This window comes from Dermacentor albipictus, chromosome 1 (genome assembly GCF_038994185.2).
Source record: "Dermacentor albipictus isolate Rhodes 1998 colony chromosome 1, USDA_Dalb.pri_finalv2, whole genome shotgun sequence".
Lineage (NCBI taxonomy): Eukaryota > Metazoa > Arthropoda > Arachnida > Ixodida > Ixodidae > Dermacentor > Dermacentor albipictus.
In genome coordinates this window covers 372419174-372437849 of record NC_091821.1, presented here as the reverse complement: position 1 = coordinate 372437849, position 18676 = coordinate 372419174, and the positions used below count along the sequence as shown (strand labels likewise).

Sequence of the window (18676 nt, the reverse complement as noted above, 5' to 3'; positions counted from 1 at the left end):
CTAGCATATTTACAATGCGTCCTTGCACAGAGTCATGCATGTACTCATAAACGGCACATCCGTGAACAGGTACAACCTTTTTCCTATTGCCACATTTCAGCGTTGATACCTTACGCGTAACAAAATGGGTACAATACACAACGAAATCACATATGCGGCACAGATGCGGATATGACGCAGTGGGATTGTACGCTGATACCCAGGTTGGGCTACAGCTATACGTAGAGTAACTTTTTATGTGAGAACATACTCATACAAAGTGCCTACGAAGCTTTATGGACACTGCATACCTGACAAAGTACTTTGCCCAGGTCTTGTAGAAGAGTCCTCCCGTTCTTCCTTTGAGAAACCCTCGCCCCACCAAACTTTTGCTGGTTTTCATCCAAGCGGGGCTGCTCCAGGGGCTTCCATAGAACCAGATAGGCTTGGTCGACATAGACATCGCTCTTTTGATATATGGAATCTGCAGAGAATGTCGTGTCAGTGGTTGGCTTTGTTTTACTAAATCCCTAAATTAGTCGACTTCGGCGGAAGCTTAGCGTTTCGGTTCATGCGGTCAACTTATGCGGCTTTCAAATTCTCCAACTTGGGGTGTGCGAATATTTGGAAATTTCGAATACAATTCGAATGTTATAATTTTATTTTATGTGTGTGACTGGAAAATGAGATTTTTGGCAGTGCTTGGGATATTCGACGTGAAAGAACATACGAACCATAGGAATATTAAGAGTGCATGCAATCGGAAGCAACAGCTTCCATCTTATAGTGAAGCTCCTCGACATAGCCCTATTGTGGCTTCGGACATAGTTCACTGTTATTCGGACACAGCTGGCTGTTTTTGTTTTCGTCCAACTGCAAGTGCATGCCTGATTTCGTGCAACTTTGCACACTTATGCCATAGGGGTGGTTTCTGCGGTCTCCCTCACACAAAGGAAGCTCTCGCAAGCGTAAATGTCACTATATGGGGCAAGTGCACATTCTTCAAACATCTCGGGGCGTTAGTAAGCAACACGGCCGATGAACGCAGCGCAGCCAACAAGCCCCTTTCGTCCTCCCAAGGCGGAGTCGAGACAAATTGACTTAGCACCATGACCGGGGGCCCAGCTAGAGTCCGACAGCGACGACCAAGACTGAAGAGTCGTTCAGAAATAAAGTTTCTATCTCACCGAACGCTCAGCTAACGAACGCAATCGTGCCGAGTCCAGCCAGACCGTGTCCCTCCATCCGCACACCTATTTCGGAACCAAGCTTGGTCGAGAGGAAACGTTGCGAAAAGTTATGCCGGTCCCACGGACACTGAGAATCGATGTTATGCGAAGAATTTCGTGTATAGTTGGCTATCCAGTATCGGTTGTAGTTCTTCAAAATGTTACTAGATGGACAAACGTGTTTGTATAAGGCGAGCAGTTGTGTATGACTACGGTAGCAAGACCACAGCGACCGTATGACTACATGATTAATTTGTTTTACTTCGACGACAAAAATGTTACAACTTGTAAAAATGTACAAAACTACATAATTTATGCTAGAACGAAGGGCTCTTGTAAGGCCCTTCCATGCAATGGACAATATCGTCGGCAATTTGGTTGCTTCGCGTGCATTTGCGGCGCTTTCGACGTTGCTGGGTTTGTCGTGGGATGATCGAGCGCACCACATCCTCACCGGTGCGTGGCTAAACTAACTTTATTTTAAGAACGTTTGATGGCATAGGGTATGCAACCTGGCAGCGAGATCATCCGTCTAGCACGATTTATTTAAGTTTCTATGTTAACGGAGAGTCAACATACTTTAGTGCCCTGGCAGCCCGTTGTAAAACAATTGGCTGCGAGGCCAATATGCGAAATATTTCCATGAGCATTTGTTTAGGTAATCTGATCATGAGTTTTTGTCTTTCTATATAAATTTTTCTTTTTTTCTTCTTTTCCTGAACAACGTTATGTGAAACGCATGCTTTCGGTAAACCGCCACAATGTTGCCTTGTGTATGTGGTGGCCGGCTTCCGCTCAGCTGCAACCTGTAGCTTTTTGCCTGGCCATCCTGGCAAGTTGCAAATTAAATTCAACTAAATTCAGTTAATTTCAAAGGTTTCCTTATCTCCCGTCTTGGGTTTGCTGTGGGAATCTTCCTCACCAAGGTGATAAGCAGCGATCGAAAGTAGTTCTGGTATCGAAAGTGGCAGTAACTCTCAAGAGTAGCATTAACGTTTAAATTTAAGCTAAGCAGACATCACTTCCATACCGCATTGCTTAAATTTTGCGTTTTCAACCTCTATCCTTATCTGACTAATCGGAAAGCATAGTTAGCGTATGGAGTAATTAGCCATTTATTGTTGAAATTGTTTTGCTGCTAATTCAGTTTACAGCCGCATGGTGTGGCTACGAAAACAGCGGTTACCTAAACGTGACCCGTCTCTTCAAGACAATGCGTACTTACAGCGATTGCCATGCACTGGCTAACGTTGCTCGAAAATTTTGCTATACACACCAGTATATAGGCAAAAATGTAGCTGTGAGTGAACACCTAAGTATGTAGTAGACAATGATAAAGGCCTGCGCATTTCCAGCAAACTCTCGAAATGAAAAGAAAGTGTTTTCTTCATTGGGTGTTAGTGAAGCATTGCCGCGCGAACATGCACATTAAGAAACCTTCCGGCAATGCAAACCAGTGCAGCGGGGTTAAAATAAATTGAAAGTTCGTAGTATGCAAGGTGTTTCAGCTACCTTGTAGTCACTTTGTTACGAACTTTGAGCAACCTTCTAAACACATGAAGTATACTTTACTGACTTAGTAGCATTCGCGTAGTGCACACCTAGCTGTTCTTAAAACCTGGTACATGTTGGCTGAATTACAGTGTAGCCAGTAGCCTACGTCTTTAGGCTAACAAACTTAAACGATCTTGTGTATCATTTATTATTGCCATAGCAACTCTACGGGCACTCCAGGCGCATTCTTGCCGTCGGCGTCGGCGTCGCTGTTGCCGTGACGTTCCATATAAAGTCCAAGAGCGATAACGCCATCACTGCGGCCCGTATGCTGTATGTGCGACTGAAAGCGCGTGAGGGGAGCCGACGATCGCGGCTTAGTCTGACGAGCGCAAAAGAGTAAAGCTGAGGGTAAAAGCGCCGTCTTCCGTCTTGCAAAGACCATAAGGGGATGGTAGGGAGAAAGGGACGGAGAGGGGGTGGCGTTGCTCTCCGGCAGCAATTGCGTATTTCGCGACCGCGCGCAAAGGGAACCGACGGTCGCGGCTCATGCAATCTCACGCGTGCAAGGGATAAAAGAGGGGAGGCAGCGCGGAAGTACGGGGGACGGCATTCTACTCCGGCAGCTACTGCTTACTTTGCGCGTGCCCTATTCTGAAAGGTCAGTTTGCATCGAAGCGATAGACAGCACGAAGGTCACTTCGCTCACTGCTGCCGCGCTTCCTCACACCAGCGTTTTGACAGAGAATGTCCGCGGTCATCGACTGTGATACGTTCATGTTTCCTTGTGCGCTGACACTATGCTTGTTAACTCAGTAAGCGAATGTTTCCAAGTTTATATGGCCGATAAAAGTGCTGTCCTTACTTCGTATAGCTGTCTACCAATTTGCTATCGCGATTGATGCTTTGCCTTTCGGGCGAAACTGCAACGTTTTAAAACTTGCCGCCGTGTTTTGATTAAATGGTCGAGACATTGCTTGTCAACAGGCAACCATGCCAGTCCACCTTTCTGCAGCATCTTGCTTTTTGAAGGGTGGGGTGTGGTAGTAGGATGGTGGTTTTTCTTAATTTATTGGTTAAACAAGAACATTTCTAGTGCTTTACGAAACGATGCACACCAAACTATATCACCTCTTGACGAAATTTAAATTAAGACAGAGAAATAATAAATGCAATATTGTTCGAAGTTGTTTGAATTAATAACGCGGGGCAATATACATTATAAGTGTGATTAGCTTCTAGGCAGCGCTTAAATTCCTCTACGCACTTCAAATTAAAGATTGATCGATACCTTAAGCTGAAAATCTTCCTCGGTGAGACTGAAGTTTAGCAGTTCGAAGTCACCGGGGAAATCGTCGTAGGTGTACTTTCGCACTGAGAAGTCAGTACTGGCCATCGGGATCCGGCCAATGGTGTATTCAAGCCCTGTCGCCAAGCAGATAGAGTATCAATGCACAATACGCTCAGAAAACGACACCGAAATACAATTATTGGCTTTTTATGTCTACAGTTACTAGTAACTTGGATCTGGCTACTTCTCGGGCGTCACAATGGGAATGTTATAATTAATAAATGCGTGCCTGTTTCACTCCAGTTGCATATAAGAAATATTTGTAATTTAATTTGTAATATATGTAATTTACGTAAGACGCTTTCTATATTTTCCATTTTTTTTCAATATTTTCCAATATTTTTAGGGCGAAGCAGGAGTAAAGAACATAGGCGTATAGTCTGAAACAATGTAACGGAAATGCTATACAAAGTGTGAAAAGTAGGCACTGCTATGCAAGGAGTTTCAGCACAAGATAAAATGCAGGCAGCACAACAAAATTACACAAAACCAGACCAAATCAAAGCTCTTAAAGCAAGACTGTTCATTTGAGCGGAGAGTATTATCAGGGGTAGATACGTTGCGAGGGAAAGAATTTCATTCAGACTTACCCCAAGTGTCTCAAGTTGAAAGACGAAACCTAGCAGTTTGGTCAGAGAATCGAAATCATTGAACCGAAACCACGATAAAGCCAGCCGACCAAAGCAATAATATAACTGCTGTTCACCCAAACTGCGTCGAAGGACGACACGTGGTTTCTAAGCAAATCTACAAACTGTGGCGAAAAATCTGCATGGATGATACTTTGAGCCATATACAACGAGCGAGTTTGGTGGCACATGCCACCATTCCGTTTTAAAAGCGATGCTCACATTATCATCGTTGTTATCACCAGGTGCAACGTCTATCTCGGCCACACGTATTAAATGTGCCACCCCTTGTCAAGAAGCCCTTCGCGAAGATGTCGTAGCGTTACCTTCTTTCGAATGATAGGACTTGATAACGTCATCTTGCATTTTGTGTGGCAGGTTTTTCAGATTTATTCCCACGGCGTCGGTGAAGGCACCTCCAAACCCAAATATGCTTTGGTACCTCTCTTTTTCGTTTATCACGAGAACCACAGTGCTGTTTCCGGCACCACGATTATCGTTAACGGGTGGATTTATTGTCAACTGCTGGACTTCCTTTTTCTCTCCTGGCGAATCTGTCAAAAATGAGACAAACCAAGGAAATTGTGAAGCCTGTTAATTGTACATATATTTGCAAGATAGTTTCCATGAGCGCCGAACGCAAGTTTCATTCACCACTACATGTAGCATCCTATCGTTTCTGACAAGATCGTAAGACTGATGTAAATTATCCCCGAAAGCTGATCATTCTTTACTCTTTCAGAGATAGCATGAAACAAGCTATTGTTAGGGTCAACTCATTTGATCAACTTTTGCACGTAAATTTTTGATGAGCTTGGAAAACCTAAAGATCAATTGAGAAGTAAACCGTGCATTTATGAAGGTTTATCGCTTTCGGTAGCAGCGTGGTAGTACCAGCATAACGCTTCAGTAAACGGAGGAAAGTGCTGATACTACACCACATAAATTTTAATGCCAACCATACTTTAAGTGGTCTATGTAAAAGTTAATAAGGTACAAGTTTGCTGGGGATTGTTTGAAGTATGCGGAAACTGTAACTCACTCATTGAATTGAGGGGCAAGATGGTTCGGGCGAAACGGAGGCCAGCCTTGTTGCTCTCGAAGGCAAAGGCTTTGCCTCTAGGCGGAGGTCTTACGTCGCCGATGAAGTCGCAGTGCGTGATGCTGCAGACGCACACAGGGCTGCCAAAGCCATAGTCCCTCGGCCAGCACTTGGGGGCTGCCCCTTTGGTTCGTAGAATATGTGCAGTTTAAGCTAAGTACAATCGTGGAAACATGAAACGCGAACAAGACAATTAAGGCACAACAAACGCGAAAAATACAAGAATTTCATGAGCGGCCCTGTCTGAAGTCGTTCCCCTCGAGAGGCAGACTAAGCCTTTATTTACCAGAGGTAGAGCCACAATGTCCGAATTATGGCGAATCGTACTGCTCGCTAGCGCACATGCTATGGCAATGCTCCGCGTTAAGCGGCACCGTGTTCAGCAAAGAAGAAGACTGGGTGGACGCCCTGCGGAGCGACGACCACCAGACCCAGCTCCGGGCTGTCCAGAGGGCTCACGAAAGGGCGGAGGCTCACGGGCTTCCCGTCCCAACGTAGGTGTGGCCCGCGACCCCTGCCGACCACTAAACAAAAAGTCGGTGGGGAGGGGTTCCTCAGGACTCAATAAGGTTATTTCCTCCTTCATGAGGGGATTTTTTTAAAAATAACGGTGGTTCGTTTTTCCTTGAAAAGCACGGTGCACATATGACACGTTCTATCTTTAATTCAGCACGATAATGTGTCGCTCAGCTCGAGGAACTTTTTATTTTATTTTATGGTACTAAATTCCATTTTCTGATTGGCTTTTATTTGCGTACGGCTGTAGGCCAAGCCTTTCAGTGAACTGTTCCCAAGTTCTGCCGTATAATAATGTTTACTCGGTAGCTTACAAATGTGCCCTTACTTAAGTGCCCTCGAATATCGAGTTGGAAGGTAATGTAGACCTTTGTTCCAAAATCATGCTTCAGAGTATCGAGGCGTTGTAAAAGGATGTGGGGATCTAATTATAAGCCTCGTGGATGCAAAACAAATCTATAGGTAAACTTTTGTTGCCCCATGGTTTAGCATATGACAATGTGTAGAGTTTCAGAGCTGGCGATTGCCATGGAGCTTCCGGGTTTCTATACGAGCAGCACTTACCTGATATAACGCCTCCCAGTGTAGCCAGGGCTATCAGTAAATATTCTCCCATGGTAGAATGGAGACGTCCTGGAATAAAAAAAGTCGGTGTTGAGTAAGAACTCCGTGGGGTTTGCATAACGTTTTTATTTTACTCGTGTTGAAATTCGGCTAGAAAAATATCAAAACTCTAATCTGCGCCGTGGCTCACATTGCATGAAGCACATTTCGATCGATCGATCGATCGATCGATCGATCGATCAATCAATCAATCAATCAATCAATCAATCAATCAATCAATCAATCAATCAATCAATCAATCAATCAATCAATCAATCAATCAATCAATCAATCAATCAATCAATCAATCAATCGACCACACAATCAATCAATCAATCAATCATGGCATGTATGTCCGCCGTATAAGCAATAAAATGTTATAGCGGAAATAGGGGGCCAGAGAAATCTGCACCTGCGCAGTCAGATTAAACTCTAGTCCCCATGTACTAGCAACTGCAGGACCACTTGCATTACAGTTCTGTTTTGCAAACATATTGTTAGGGATAACTTTAATAACACCTGCTCAAGTGATGGACACCGGCCGAAGGAAGTAGTTAAAAGAAGAATTACACGATATGCAAAGCACAATTACACAAGTTAGCTGCTATTTGAATAACACTTTGCACTGAAAATGGCCGCATTGGCTTCATAGCTAATCTTCATACAAGACGGACGTAAATGCGAAGGTAAGGCAATACTTCTAATATTTGAGTGAAGTGTCACGCCTTCCTATAGCAAATCATCCAAGTGTCATAGTAGATCCATGCTTCAGTTTTTAGGCGCGGATCGATAATAACTGTTACGTTGACGCTGGTATTTTGCTGTAATATGAAAATGGCGTTTACAGGCAGTTTATCTACCGTATGCGTAGTGCACCTTTGTATTATTGCCACTGTTGTCACTGATTGGAAAATGTAAATGAAATAAGTTGTCCTTGTAAAAATATTGCGAATTGGGCGAGTCGGGAGGTATTAATGGTGATAAGCGTGCAGGAACACGAACAAAAAAAATTGGAGGCTTAACCTTAGCGTATCCTTAGCGTTTGGAGGCATCTTGACAGCATACACGCCCTGGCGCAATGACGCTGGCGCGGTTGCGGGCACAGAGACTGACGCGACGGCGGGCGCGCGCCGCTTCATCCCTGGCGTGACGTCACATATCACGTGATGCAGCGATGGTGGCGCCGCCGCCGCGTCGGGCGCGACGGCGCGAACCCAAGCGTGGAGGCCTCCGCCGGGCGACGTCCGACGGCGCGATATGAGGCCCCATCTGCAGCCGGTGTGACGTCATCACGTGACGTCACATCATGTGATCTCACTTCAGGGTCAATGGTGGCGACCGCCGGGAGGCGACCGACGGCGCGATATGAGGCCCCATCTGCAGCCGGTGTGACGTCTTCACGTGACGTCATGTTACGTGACCTACTTGAAGGTCACTTGAAGGTCAATGGTGGCGACCGACGGCGCGATATGAGGCCCCATCTGCAGCCTGTGTGACGTCATCACGTGACATGTCACGTGACCCCACTTCAGGGTCAATGGTGGCCACCGCCGGGCGTCGCGCGAAGGCCCGAAACCTACGTTAGTATACTTCGCATAAAAAATATTGCTTTGGACAGAAAGACGAATACAAGAATAAAAGAATGTTGTTTGAGCAGCAAGATCAGCATACTTATGAAGTCGCGGGAGCATACCACATTCTGATGTGAATACGCGCGTGTAGGCCCTCCATTGCGCTGCCACAAGAATAAGCTACGTCTTTGTATTAGTCCTGATTTCTCGTATCGCGAAACGCGATACAAAAATATTTTAAGACTTCGCATCTTTAATTTCTTCGGCGGCGGCTCTACTCCGACAGCGGCTGCGTATGGCCCTATCTCGAAAGCGATTTGCGATGGGTACAGTGTCTAGTTGCGCCGAAGGCTGATAGCTTCATGTGCGCTGTGTTCTCGTCGCTTAGCACGTGCTGAAGCGAAAGCATCGTTTTGACAGAGAGTGTCCGCGCTCGTGAAGTAGATGTGTTTATGTTTGCCTGTGCGCTTTTTAATTTGCTTTTGAATGCTCTTGAATTTAGTTAGTAAGCGAATGTTTACAAGTTTATACGGCCGATAAATCTGCTATCCTTATTTCATATAGCGGTCTAATAATTTGCTATCGGAATCGATGTTCGGCCTTGCGGACGAAATTTCCTTTTTTTTGCTACAGTTCACATAAATCTCCCTCTCCATCTCATCTTCACCACCGAGGATCGCCACATCCATAAAAGCAGATAAGTCGGACAAGAGACTTCACCGAGTAGTTTTTTTCTTCAAAGAAGATCGTTCGTGCACCTGAGAGCGTTTACTCCACAGGATGCAACACGAAACTTAGAGGACTTACTACGCATAATATTGTCCCAAATATTGCGGCACTGCTTCACGTTATGGGGGAAAGTGCAGCTTTAAAGCTAAAATGTTACATGTCGTTCGGAATCCCAAAAGAATGCAAAGGAATATAATGGACAGATTATTTGTCAGCCTATATTGTGATGCCCGGAAGGAATTAATATTGTTACGGAAATACGAAAAATCCCCGTAGAACCACCTTGCGTTAACGTCTTCGAAAGCGATAGCTTTGTAAGCGTCCTTCAGGATATCGTATCGTGAACTAACTCTCATCATCATCATCATCATCATCACCATCATGGTTACGCCCACTGCAGGGCAAAGGCCTCTCCCATACTTCTACAACTACCCCGGTCATGTACTAATTGTGGTCATGTTGTCTCTGCAAACTTCTTAATCTCATCCGCCCATGTAACTTTCTGCCGTCCCCTGCTACGCTTACCTTCACTTGGAATCCAGTCCGTAACCCTTAATAACCATCGGTTATCTTCCCTCCTCATTACATGTCCTGCCCATGCCCATTTCTTTTTCTTGATTTCAACTAAGATGTCATTACCTCGCGTTTGTTCCCTAGCCCAATCTGCTCTTTTCTTATCCCTTAACGTTACACCTATCATTCTTCTTTCCATAGCTCGTTGCGTCGTCCTCAATTTGAGTAGAACCCTTTTCGTAAGCCTCCAGGTTTCTGCCCCGTACGTGAGTACTGGTAAGACACAGCTGTTATACACTTTTCTCTTGGGGGATAATGGCAACCTGCTGTTCATGATCTGCGAATGCCTGCCAAACGCACCCCAGCCCATTATTATTCTTCTGATTATTTCGCTCTCATGATCCGGATCAGCAGTCACTACCTGTCCCTAAGTAGATGTATTCCCTTACCACTTCCAGTGCCTCGCCATCTATCGTAAACTGCTGTGCCCTTCAGAGACTGTGAAACATTACTTTAGTTTTCTGCAGATTAATTTTTAGTCCCGCCCTTCTGTTCTGCCTCTCCAGGTCAGTGAGCATGCATTGAAGTTGGTCCCCTGAGTTACTAAGCAAGGCAACATCATCAGCGAAGCGCAAGTTACTAAGGTATTCTCCATTTACTCTTATCCCCAATTCTTCTCAATCCAGGTCTCTGAATACCTCCTGTAAACACGCTGTGAATAGCATAGGAGAGATCGTATCTCCCTGCCTGACGCCTTTCTTCATTGGGATTTTGTTGCTTTCTTTATGGAGGACTACGGTGGCTGTGGAGCCGCTATAGATATCTTTCAGTATTTTTACATACGGCTCGTCTACACCCTGGTTCCATAATGCCTCCATGACTGCTGAGGTTTCGACAGAATCAAACGCTTTCTCGTGATCAATGAAAGCTATATATAAGAGTTGGTTATATTCCGCAGATTTCTCTATCACCTGATTGATAGTGTTAATATGGTCTATTATTGAATAGACTTTACGGAATCCTGCCTGGTCCTTTGGTTGACAGAAGTCTAAGGTGTTCCTGATTCTATTTGCGATTTCCTTAGTAAATAGTTTGTGGGCAACTGACAGTAAGCTGATCGGTCTATAATATTTCAAGTCTTTGGCGCCCCTGTCTTATGGATTAGGATTATGTTAGCGTTCTTCCAAGATTCCGGTACGCTCGAGGTCATGAAGCATTGCGTATACAGGGTGGCCAGTTTCTCTAGAACAATCTGTCCACTATTCTTCAACTAATCTGCCGTTACCTGATCCTCCGCAGCTGCCTTCCCCCTTTGCATATCTGTCAAGACTTTCTTTACTTCATCCGGCGTTACCTGTGGGGTTTCGAATTGCTCTAGATTATTTTTTCTTCCATTATCGTCGTGGGTTCCACTGGTACTGTGCAAATCTCTATAGAACTCCTCAGCCACTTGAACTATCCCATCCATATTAGTAACGATATTGCCGGCTTTGTCTCTTAACGCGTACATCTGATTCTTGCCAATTCCTAGTTTCTTCTTCCCTGCTTTTAGGCTTCCTCCGTTCCTGAACGCATGTTCAATTCTATCCATGCACCAATTGTTTAAAAATTGCCTATGGTTATAGAGCGATTCTAAGCCTTGAGTTATATTTAGATTACTCGACAAGTTTGCTATTACTTCCACGAGAAATCGAAATATTTATTTAAATGTTTAAGATAATTGCACTAATTAACTTTTGAAACATTTTACAGCGCATATTAACATTTGCGAGTTCTGGCCGGTGAGTTCGCAAGGCATAGCCACTTGGAAAAGTTTCTCAGAACAGCACCAGTTTCGAGGTAATAATTTCCACAGGGTCTCACAAAATTCATTGGCATAATATATAGCTGTTTTTATGCGCTATCATAGACAAAACAGCGCTTCCTTGAAAACGATAAGTGCAACAACAGTGGATTTTTACCTCAAGTTTGACCACGCATATCTTGAAACAGGCGCAATCCTCAGGATTCGTTCCAAGTCGATATGCCTTTCAAACTCACTAGCTACAATTCGTATATTGAAATATGTGCCCCAACATAGTTAATTAAAGAGCTAATAAATGTAACTGTGTTCATTATTCAACTAAGTATTTTGATTTCTTGTACAACTAATGGCCGCCTCATCGTGTAGTCTAACTCAATTGTTAGAATTGGGCTATTTGCTACAGGCAGTTTTGAAAAGTTTGATGCAGCTAAAGAAAAAGAACCCTATATAGCTCATTTGCCTTGAGGGGCACTTCCTGAAGTTTTTGCGGAGAAATTTCGGCTGCACAGCAAAATCAATACATATGTTCTCCGGAACTAATTTAGGAAAATATACCGACTATTTTATGAATGTCCTTGGTTTCCAAGATAATAGCCACCAGATGCAACCATGGGAACGCCTTTCTTGCAGCTTATGCTTTTCACATAGTCAGTGATGCCAAGTCATAGAGAGAGAAAGAGAGAGAGAGAGAAAGATAAGTCATAAGGGAAAGGCAGGGATATTAACCAGGCTGAGCCCGGAAGGCTACCTTGCACTGGGGAAGCGGGAAAGGGGATTGAAAGAGGAGAACTGGCCATGCCTGCATCCTTCGTCAACGTGCTTACCTTTACACAAACCTCGAGGTTTATTCCGAAGTACAAAGTTCAGGGCACCAGAAGCCATGGACGAAGCCGGCTTTCTCTCGGACGGATTGAACCTCCTTATACGCCAGAGAATGACTGGCTCGTTTCTATACGCCAGTCGTGCGGGTTGATATGAGCGCAATATCACGGCAGCTTCGGGCTTTAGCCATCGGCAGCCTAAACAAACTTGAATGCAAACTTACGACCTATTGCAGCGAAGCCCATCGAGCTCTCACCTGGTTTCAGTATACTCGGCGCCGATCCTAAATAGGCGTATTCCACTGTGAATAGAGCCCGTTGATGTACCGAGAACACCATGTCATGTCATCATGCCGTAAGGGCTTGAACAAAGGGACGCACTTTTTGTCTTGTATGTTTCGAGGCGCAACAATAGCGTCTTCTTTATGTCATCCGACGTTTCCCTGCCTAGTAATTTTGCGATTAGCATTGGTCAACCTCTCAGCAGACGTGTGATATCAGCCATGCCAAAGAAGGTGTCCAATAAGACGCAATATGCCAACCTTTTAAAAACACACATGTGTAATAAATAATAATAATAATAATAATAATAATAATAATAATAATAATAATAATAATAATAATAATAATAATAGAATAAAAAAAGAAGACGCAATTGCGAACGCTCAGAGCTCGATAAAAGGCAGATCGGCGAATTTTCTGAAGTGTCGAAACCCTTCTCTGGCTGCGCACGATCGTTAGCCAAAACTTGGGTGACACATGCCCCTGCGAAACAGCGAATATTCTCGCAGTGAACGCGTACCTTCTGCGATGGAAATGCGAAATGCCCGCGTATATGAAGGATGCGGTTTCTCCAGTAGCGCTTCGAGGTCGCACGCACAGGTAGAGAAGGCGTATTTTCTCAGCGGCCATCTGTGCTGCGCTTCTTTTGTTCAGGAGCGCGCGCGGTCACGCGTGGCACCTCTTGCTAAATAAAGCACATCCGCTGTCAGCCCTCTCCCATCACACGCAGCATGTCGCGAAACATATAGAAAACAGTTTTCCGAAGTAGCTATACTCCATTTTAGAGACCATGCTTGTGCTCAGATTCAACTGAGCGTCGTAACTCAATGACATAAAAGAGTACACGCTCAAACTTAGTGGCTCACGCAAGCACTGCTAAGCGAACGTACAGAAACCTTAGGTTGGTCTATGTATAGAAGTCTAAGCGAGATTACTTTATTATGCGAGGCTATTTTGAACTTAATATTTATTTAATCAGTTTATATTTTGTAGCTATTTTATCTGTATAAATGACCCAATGATACGCTTAACAGAGGGCCATTTATATGTATGTAATTTCTGTAGAATCTGTATACGTTAGTGAATTGAAATTTCTCTCTGTTACGAGAGCAAGGACACTTTGATAGCGCGTGTATGAGGAACCACTGTTGGCCAGGAGGCGCTACGGTAGTTTGTGTGTGCAGCTGAAATATGTTGACATCATCCGATAGGGAGGGCCCGAAAATAACACGACAGTTTGGATGACAACAGATGCACATCTTTATCAACGTTCGCTATAGCTCTGTGCGTCCAGCCAAGCTCTGGGCGCACCCATGCGCGTTGGAGAAGTGCACGTGCTCATGCTTTCTCGCATGCCTTTTCCCAATCAGGCCAGAATCTGGACAAATGTACCTCAAGATGAGCGGTGAAATTGACGACGCAAAATGTCACCCCTCGCTACGCTGCGTGTTACGGTGATGCTGTTGGCACTAGACGTTTCAGAGATGGTTGTCCGTAGGGGTTCCGCGTTGGGGATCACTTCGTCTCATGAATTCGATAACCCCGACGGATAAATTTAGCAACCGCTACATTGCGGGTACAGGGATGTTGAATTGAATAAGTCAGTGACAGGCAAAGAATGAAGCGGTAGTTCCCTTCAAAGATAATCGTATTAATTTGATAGCCAATGACTCGTCAGCATATCAGTGACACGAGTACTCTGACGACGTACTTTCTTTGTGTACTTACAACAATTTTCTATGTAATATACAATATGACAAATAAATACGATTGATTGAATAATGCGATTAGAATTCCTAGCCTACTTCAGTCACTTTGTGTCTCATCTACACAGCCTCCTTACGCCTATTTCTCTTCAGCAACAAAAAAAAAATATGATTTAGAATATCTCCGGTTCTCGAGCCCGCATCACACAGGGCCTCAAGCACGACAGCCCGACGCTTTATGTCTGCTCCACAAATGCCTACGGGCGGCCATTGCTTATTTCTCAGCGCTAGCACAGAGTAGCATAGTAAACGACAAGAGTGGACACTCGCGCCGTTTCGCGACCGTGCTATGGTGCTTCGTCCGTTCCGCTAGGTGACAGAGCATATCAAGAAAAATGTGGCTGCGGCTGCGGCCGCGGCTAGCAGCTTGACAGGCGGCACGACCCAACACGTGCGAAGCCCAGTCAGGCGCCGCCGCCACCACCGGGCTCTCGGCGTCGTTATTCTGTAAAATGCGCCCGAGGAATGTTGTTGGTTTCTTCTGCCAGCGTCTGGCACGACTGCTTCGTCGCCGTTTCTTGGTAAGGCCACAGGAAGTTCTTTTGCACGTTGTTAAAGACTAATTTTCTTCGTATTTCGTTATGTCACTGTTGGCCGCATGAACGAGTGACGGCGGCCTTGAAGCCATAAACAGCTGCTGACCATTTGCAACGCTGAATTTCATTTCGCATTCTTCTTTTTTGTTTTTATCATGAGCTGCAATGAGTGGTGATGCCAGCGATAGCAGCGACGCGGCAGCGTCCGAGCTACCAGGCACGTTCGAAATAATGACGAAGTCAGAAAATAAAATAAAATGGTTCGTTAAAGAATACGACCTATGAACACATGCCGTTCGGTGCAGAGAGTTTTATGTTACGCGCAGCGGCTTCTGAAAACGTATGGGTGCTCCAATTTTGCAAAAGAAATGTAGCCATTTATAAAACGGTACACGTGCAATATTTGCAGTATGGCAATAATGCGCGCTCTCGCTCTCTCAGCCTTAGTAGCAGACTATGTGCGTTCTAGAGTTGTCAGCTGTTTTGCACTGGGCGGAAGATACGTGTTTTCATGTTTTAATTGTGTGCGGAGTCGTTACCCTAGAAAGTTTATTGTTTCTTAGCACTTATAACAGTGTTTCCTTGACCTCAGATGAGAAATATATGCATTACACGAAGGAACGTAGCATCTCCATTCTAAATCTTTGAAGGTTGCAGTATTTCTTACACGAAGGAACGTATCGACTACATTCAATAGCCTTGAAGCCTCCAGTATTGCTTACCCTCTGACTGTAATTCTACGTATTGCAGGAATCTCCACTATTTCCTCAATATACACTCTACAGCCAAAGGATATCATGCATATTCAAAGGCGAATTTCCAAGTATCAGAACACGATTGTAAGGCTTCGAAGGCAGCAACTGAAGACTCCCAACACAGTCAAAGTGCTTAACTGACAGAGATGCCAATATCCTGCAGCTGTTAAACGAGGGACGCACTGGCTCACACATTCTAGATGAGGATGTTGGTGCACGCCCAATAATTTTGGTAGGCATTTTATTTTGGCACGCAACCATTCACATAATTTTGCTACCTTAATTCACCCTCCTTCGCAGAAGTACAAGGAAAAGCGTCATATTTATTCTTTCCAAAACAATCCCATGTTGAGGAAAATAATTGCTGACATGTCTCTGTAGAGTTTCTTTTTTCATTCCCTGGATAGTTGCAACACGTCTTGTGCATATTGTTTTGCTTACGTAAAGTTATTGCCATCACACCAATAATTTGCGAGTATTGTCCATTACCTGCACTTCGCAGTTCCTTCCCGTTTTCATGTGTCTGCCACTTTTCTCACAATCTTGCTACAATAAATTGTTGTCTGCTAGTTTCGTGTCCTTGGCTGTACAGCAAGTTGATTTATATTGAAGGAACATGCCTCATTTATTTACGATACTCCTTTGGGGTGAGTAATTAGAAGTAAAATATCACAAACGATAGAGTTCTTCAACAGTTGATATGATTGTGGCGCTAAGTTTCAACTTGAAACATAGAAAATATGAATTTAAATAAAACCGCCAAAAAGCGAACCACCTTTCTGCGCTCGTCGTCGCAACATTAAACAGCTGCAGAAGCGCCTGCATGAAATCGATATTTATGCAACGTTATTTGTCACAAAAACAAAAATAAAAGAAACAAAACTGAAATCATGGCCTCCGAGATTCGGCGGCGTGCGGCGATCATCTTGGAGGCTGGTGCGTTTTGCCGTTTCCGTTGGCGCGCTGAGAGCCAAAGTCGGCCGCGGGAGCCTACAGGAGTTTCCACTTTTTACGATTACTATATATTACTATATGGCGTTAGCACGCAACGGCGCTCGCCCGATTCAATCCCGGCGGCTACGCATAAGGAGGGGAACTTTGCGCGCCCACCGCTAGATGGCTGATAGTGTCCAAAAGGTAGCGCGAGAGAGCAACCCAGATGCATTACACGGCTTGCACATGACGCGTTTAGATGCTTCGATGCCAATCTCACGGTCATTGTGAGAAGGGTTGGGACGGAAGTTTTCCAGCATGGCGGCTTGGCCTTGACAAGCCGCCATGTTGGAAAACTTGAAAACTCATCTTGGATACTTTTCTTGAAAGTGTATTCAAGATGAAATAAACATTCATTCATTCATTCATTCATTCAATGCCTACGACGCTATCCCTACATCATACCCTCGATTATGCGGCGCGGTTCCACCAGGCAACCTAGGATTTTGATTCCAGAACTTTTATGGATCGACATGATGCGGATTAAACGGGCAGTTATGTTGGCGCCTAAATTTTCAATGCGTATACTCTTGCATCAGTGTTTCGTCTCAGCCGAAAACCCTACGAGGAAATCACATTATTTGTTTTCTATTTTTGGTGGTGGCCGTGTTTCTTGTGCTTGGTTGTGTGGTTTGGCGAGTAGTAGGTTGGTTGGTTGTTTCTAATGGGCGCCACCCACTCTGGATGATCGGCCATGAATGTGGCGGTGATCAAAAAACTTATAACACTGTCTTTTAAGTAAATACAGATGATATAAGCGTGATTTTAAAAGTACAACAATGAATCACCTTTACGAAGAAGCTTGGTTTTCGGAACCATGTTATTCCAAATTTTAAGAAACATATTACAGATGAGATGCTAATAGCATCGCTCCTTATTATTGATGAGAATACAAATCGGCAATGAAACTAGCGTGGCAGTCTCTTTGTGTCACTGAGAAAATTAAATAGGGAATACAAATCGATAATGAAACTAGCATGGCAGTCTCTTTGTGTCACTGAGAAAATTAAATAGGGCATCACATACGTCCGCGTTGTATAAACCTAGTGTCGACGCCTCTAGAGAGAGTAGCAAGGGAAGCGTAAGCTCCAGCCCAAGCTGGCGAAGGGGTCCTAATTCTACCTTCGTCCCTACAAAGGAAACATTGATACGGTCATCCTTGTTCACCTTTATCGTTACTTGGAGCTAAATGCAATGCAGTGATCTGTGCAGTGGATTGATTTTTTTGTGCTCACGTGTGCACAACCTCCTCGATATAGAACTCCTCAGTGTGAGGAGTTCTGTGGAGATTTATACAGTACCAGTGGCACCCACGACGATAATGGAAGAGGGACTAGTCTAGAAGGATGCGACATCCCACAAGTACCGCCGGAAGAAGTCAGGAAAGCCTTGGGAGCTATGCAAAGGGGAAAGGCAGCTGGGGAGCATCAGGTAACAGCAGATTTGTTGAAGGATGGTGGGCAGATTGTTCTATAAAAACTGGCCTATAATGTTAAAGTTCTATAAAGCCCTATAATGGCACAATACACACGAAGAAAAGATACTCGTAAGTGTCAGCGCACAGCGTATACCTGACGAAATACGCTGCCCAAGTTTTGTGGAAAGATCCGCCCGGGACCCCTTTGAGAATCCCAGAACCCTCCAACTTTTGGCTCGTCTTCATCCATGCAGGGCTGCTCCAGGGACTTCCGTAAAACCATATTGACACGTGTACTTATGTTTATCGGGCGACAAGTTTTGCTTAACAAATGTTATCGCACGGCGCGGGACGCGCCTGCATGTATCCGAAGTTTCTGGAAGGTTATCGATGCTTCTGTCCGTTGTCTGTTGTCGCCGAACCTTGTGTTATCTGATTTCATTGCTTGACACGAATGGTGTAGAACATTTTAGAAGGCATACGGGTCCCAACGTTTAGTCTGGAACATTCGATGATTGCTGTATAAAAGCCGACGCGCTTGACCCGCTGATCAGATTTTCGACGATCGCCGACTGTGTTCGCCGCT

General features: G+C 44.6%; 2 protein-coding genes across 5 annotated transcripts in view; one reads left to right on the top strand and one right to left on the bottom strand.

Annotated features, from left to right (window-relative positions):
* The window catches only part of LOC135904071 (uncharacterized), a 592735-nt gene that overhangs the window by 174554 nt on the left and 399505 nt on the right, over window positions 1-18676 (top strand). The gene's annotated exons all lie outside the window — the stretch shown is intronic.
* Window positions 1-18676, bottom strand: part of LOC135905478 (lysosomal acid glucosylceramidase-like) — a 48309-nt gene that overhangs the window by 12417 nt on the left and 17216 nt on the right. For 2 of the 4 annotated variants that reach the window (XM_070531885.1, XM_070531886.1), the window contains 5 exons: window positions 6865-6933; window positions 5725-5907; window positions 5009-5236; window positions 3994-4127; window positions 291-463 (listed from right to left, as the gene is read on the bottom strand). In XM_070531885.1, the coding sequence (XP_070387986.1) occupies window positions 291-463; window positions 3994-4127; window positions 5009-5236; window positions 5725-5907; window positions 6865-6933 (787 nt within the window). Of the gene's footprint in view, window positions 1-290; window positions 464-3993; window positions 4128-5008; window positions 5237-5724; window positions 5908-6864; window positions 6934-12344; window positions 12834-18676 lie in introns of those variants that run through there. The other 2 variants (XM_065436436.2, XM_065436438.2) reach the window with 2 other exon arrangements.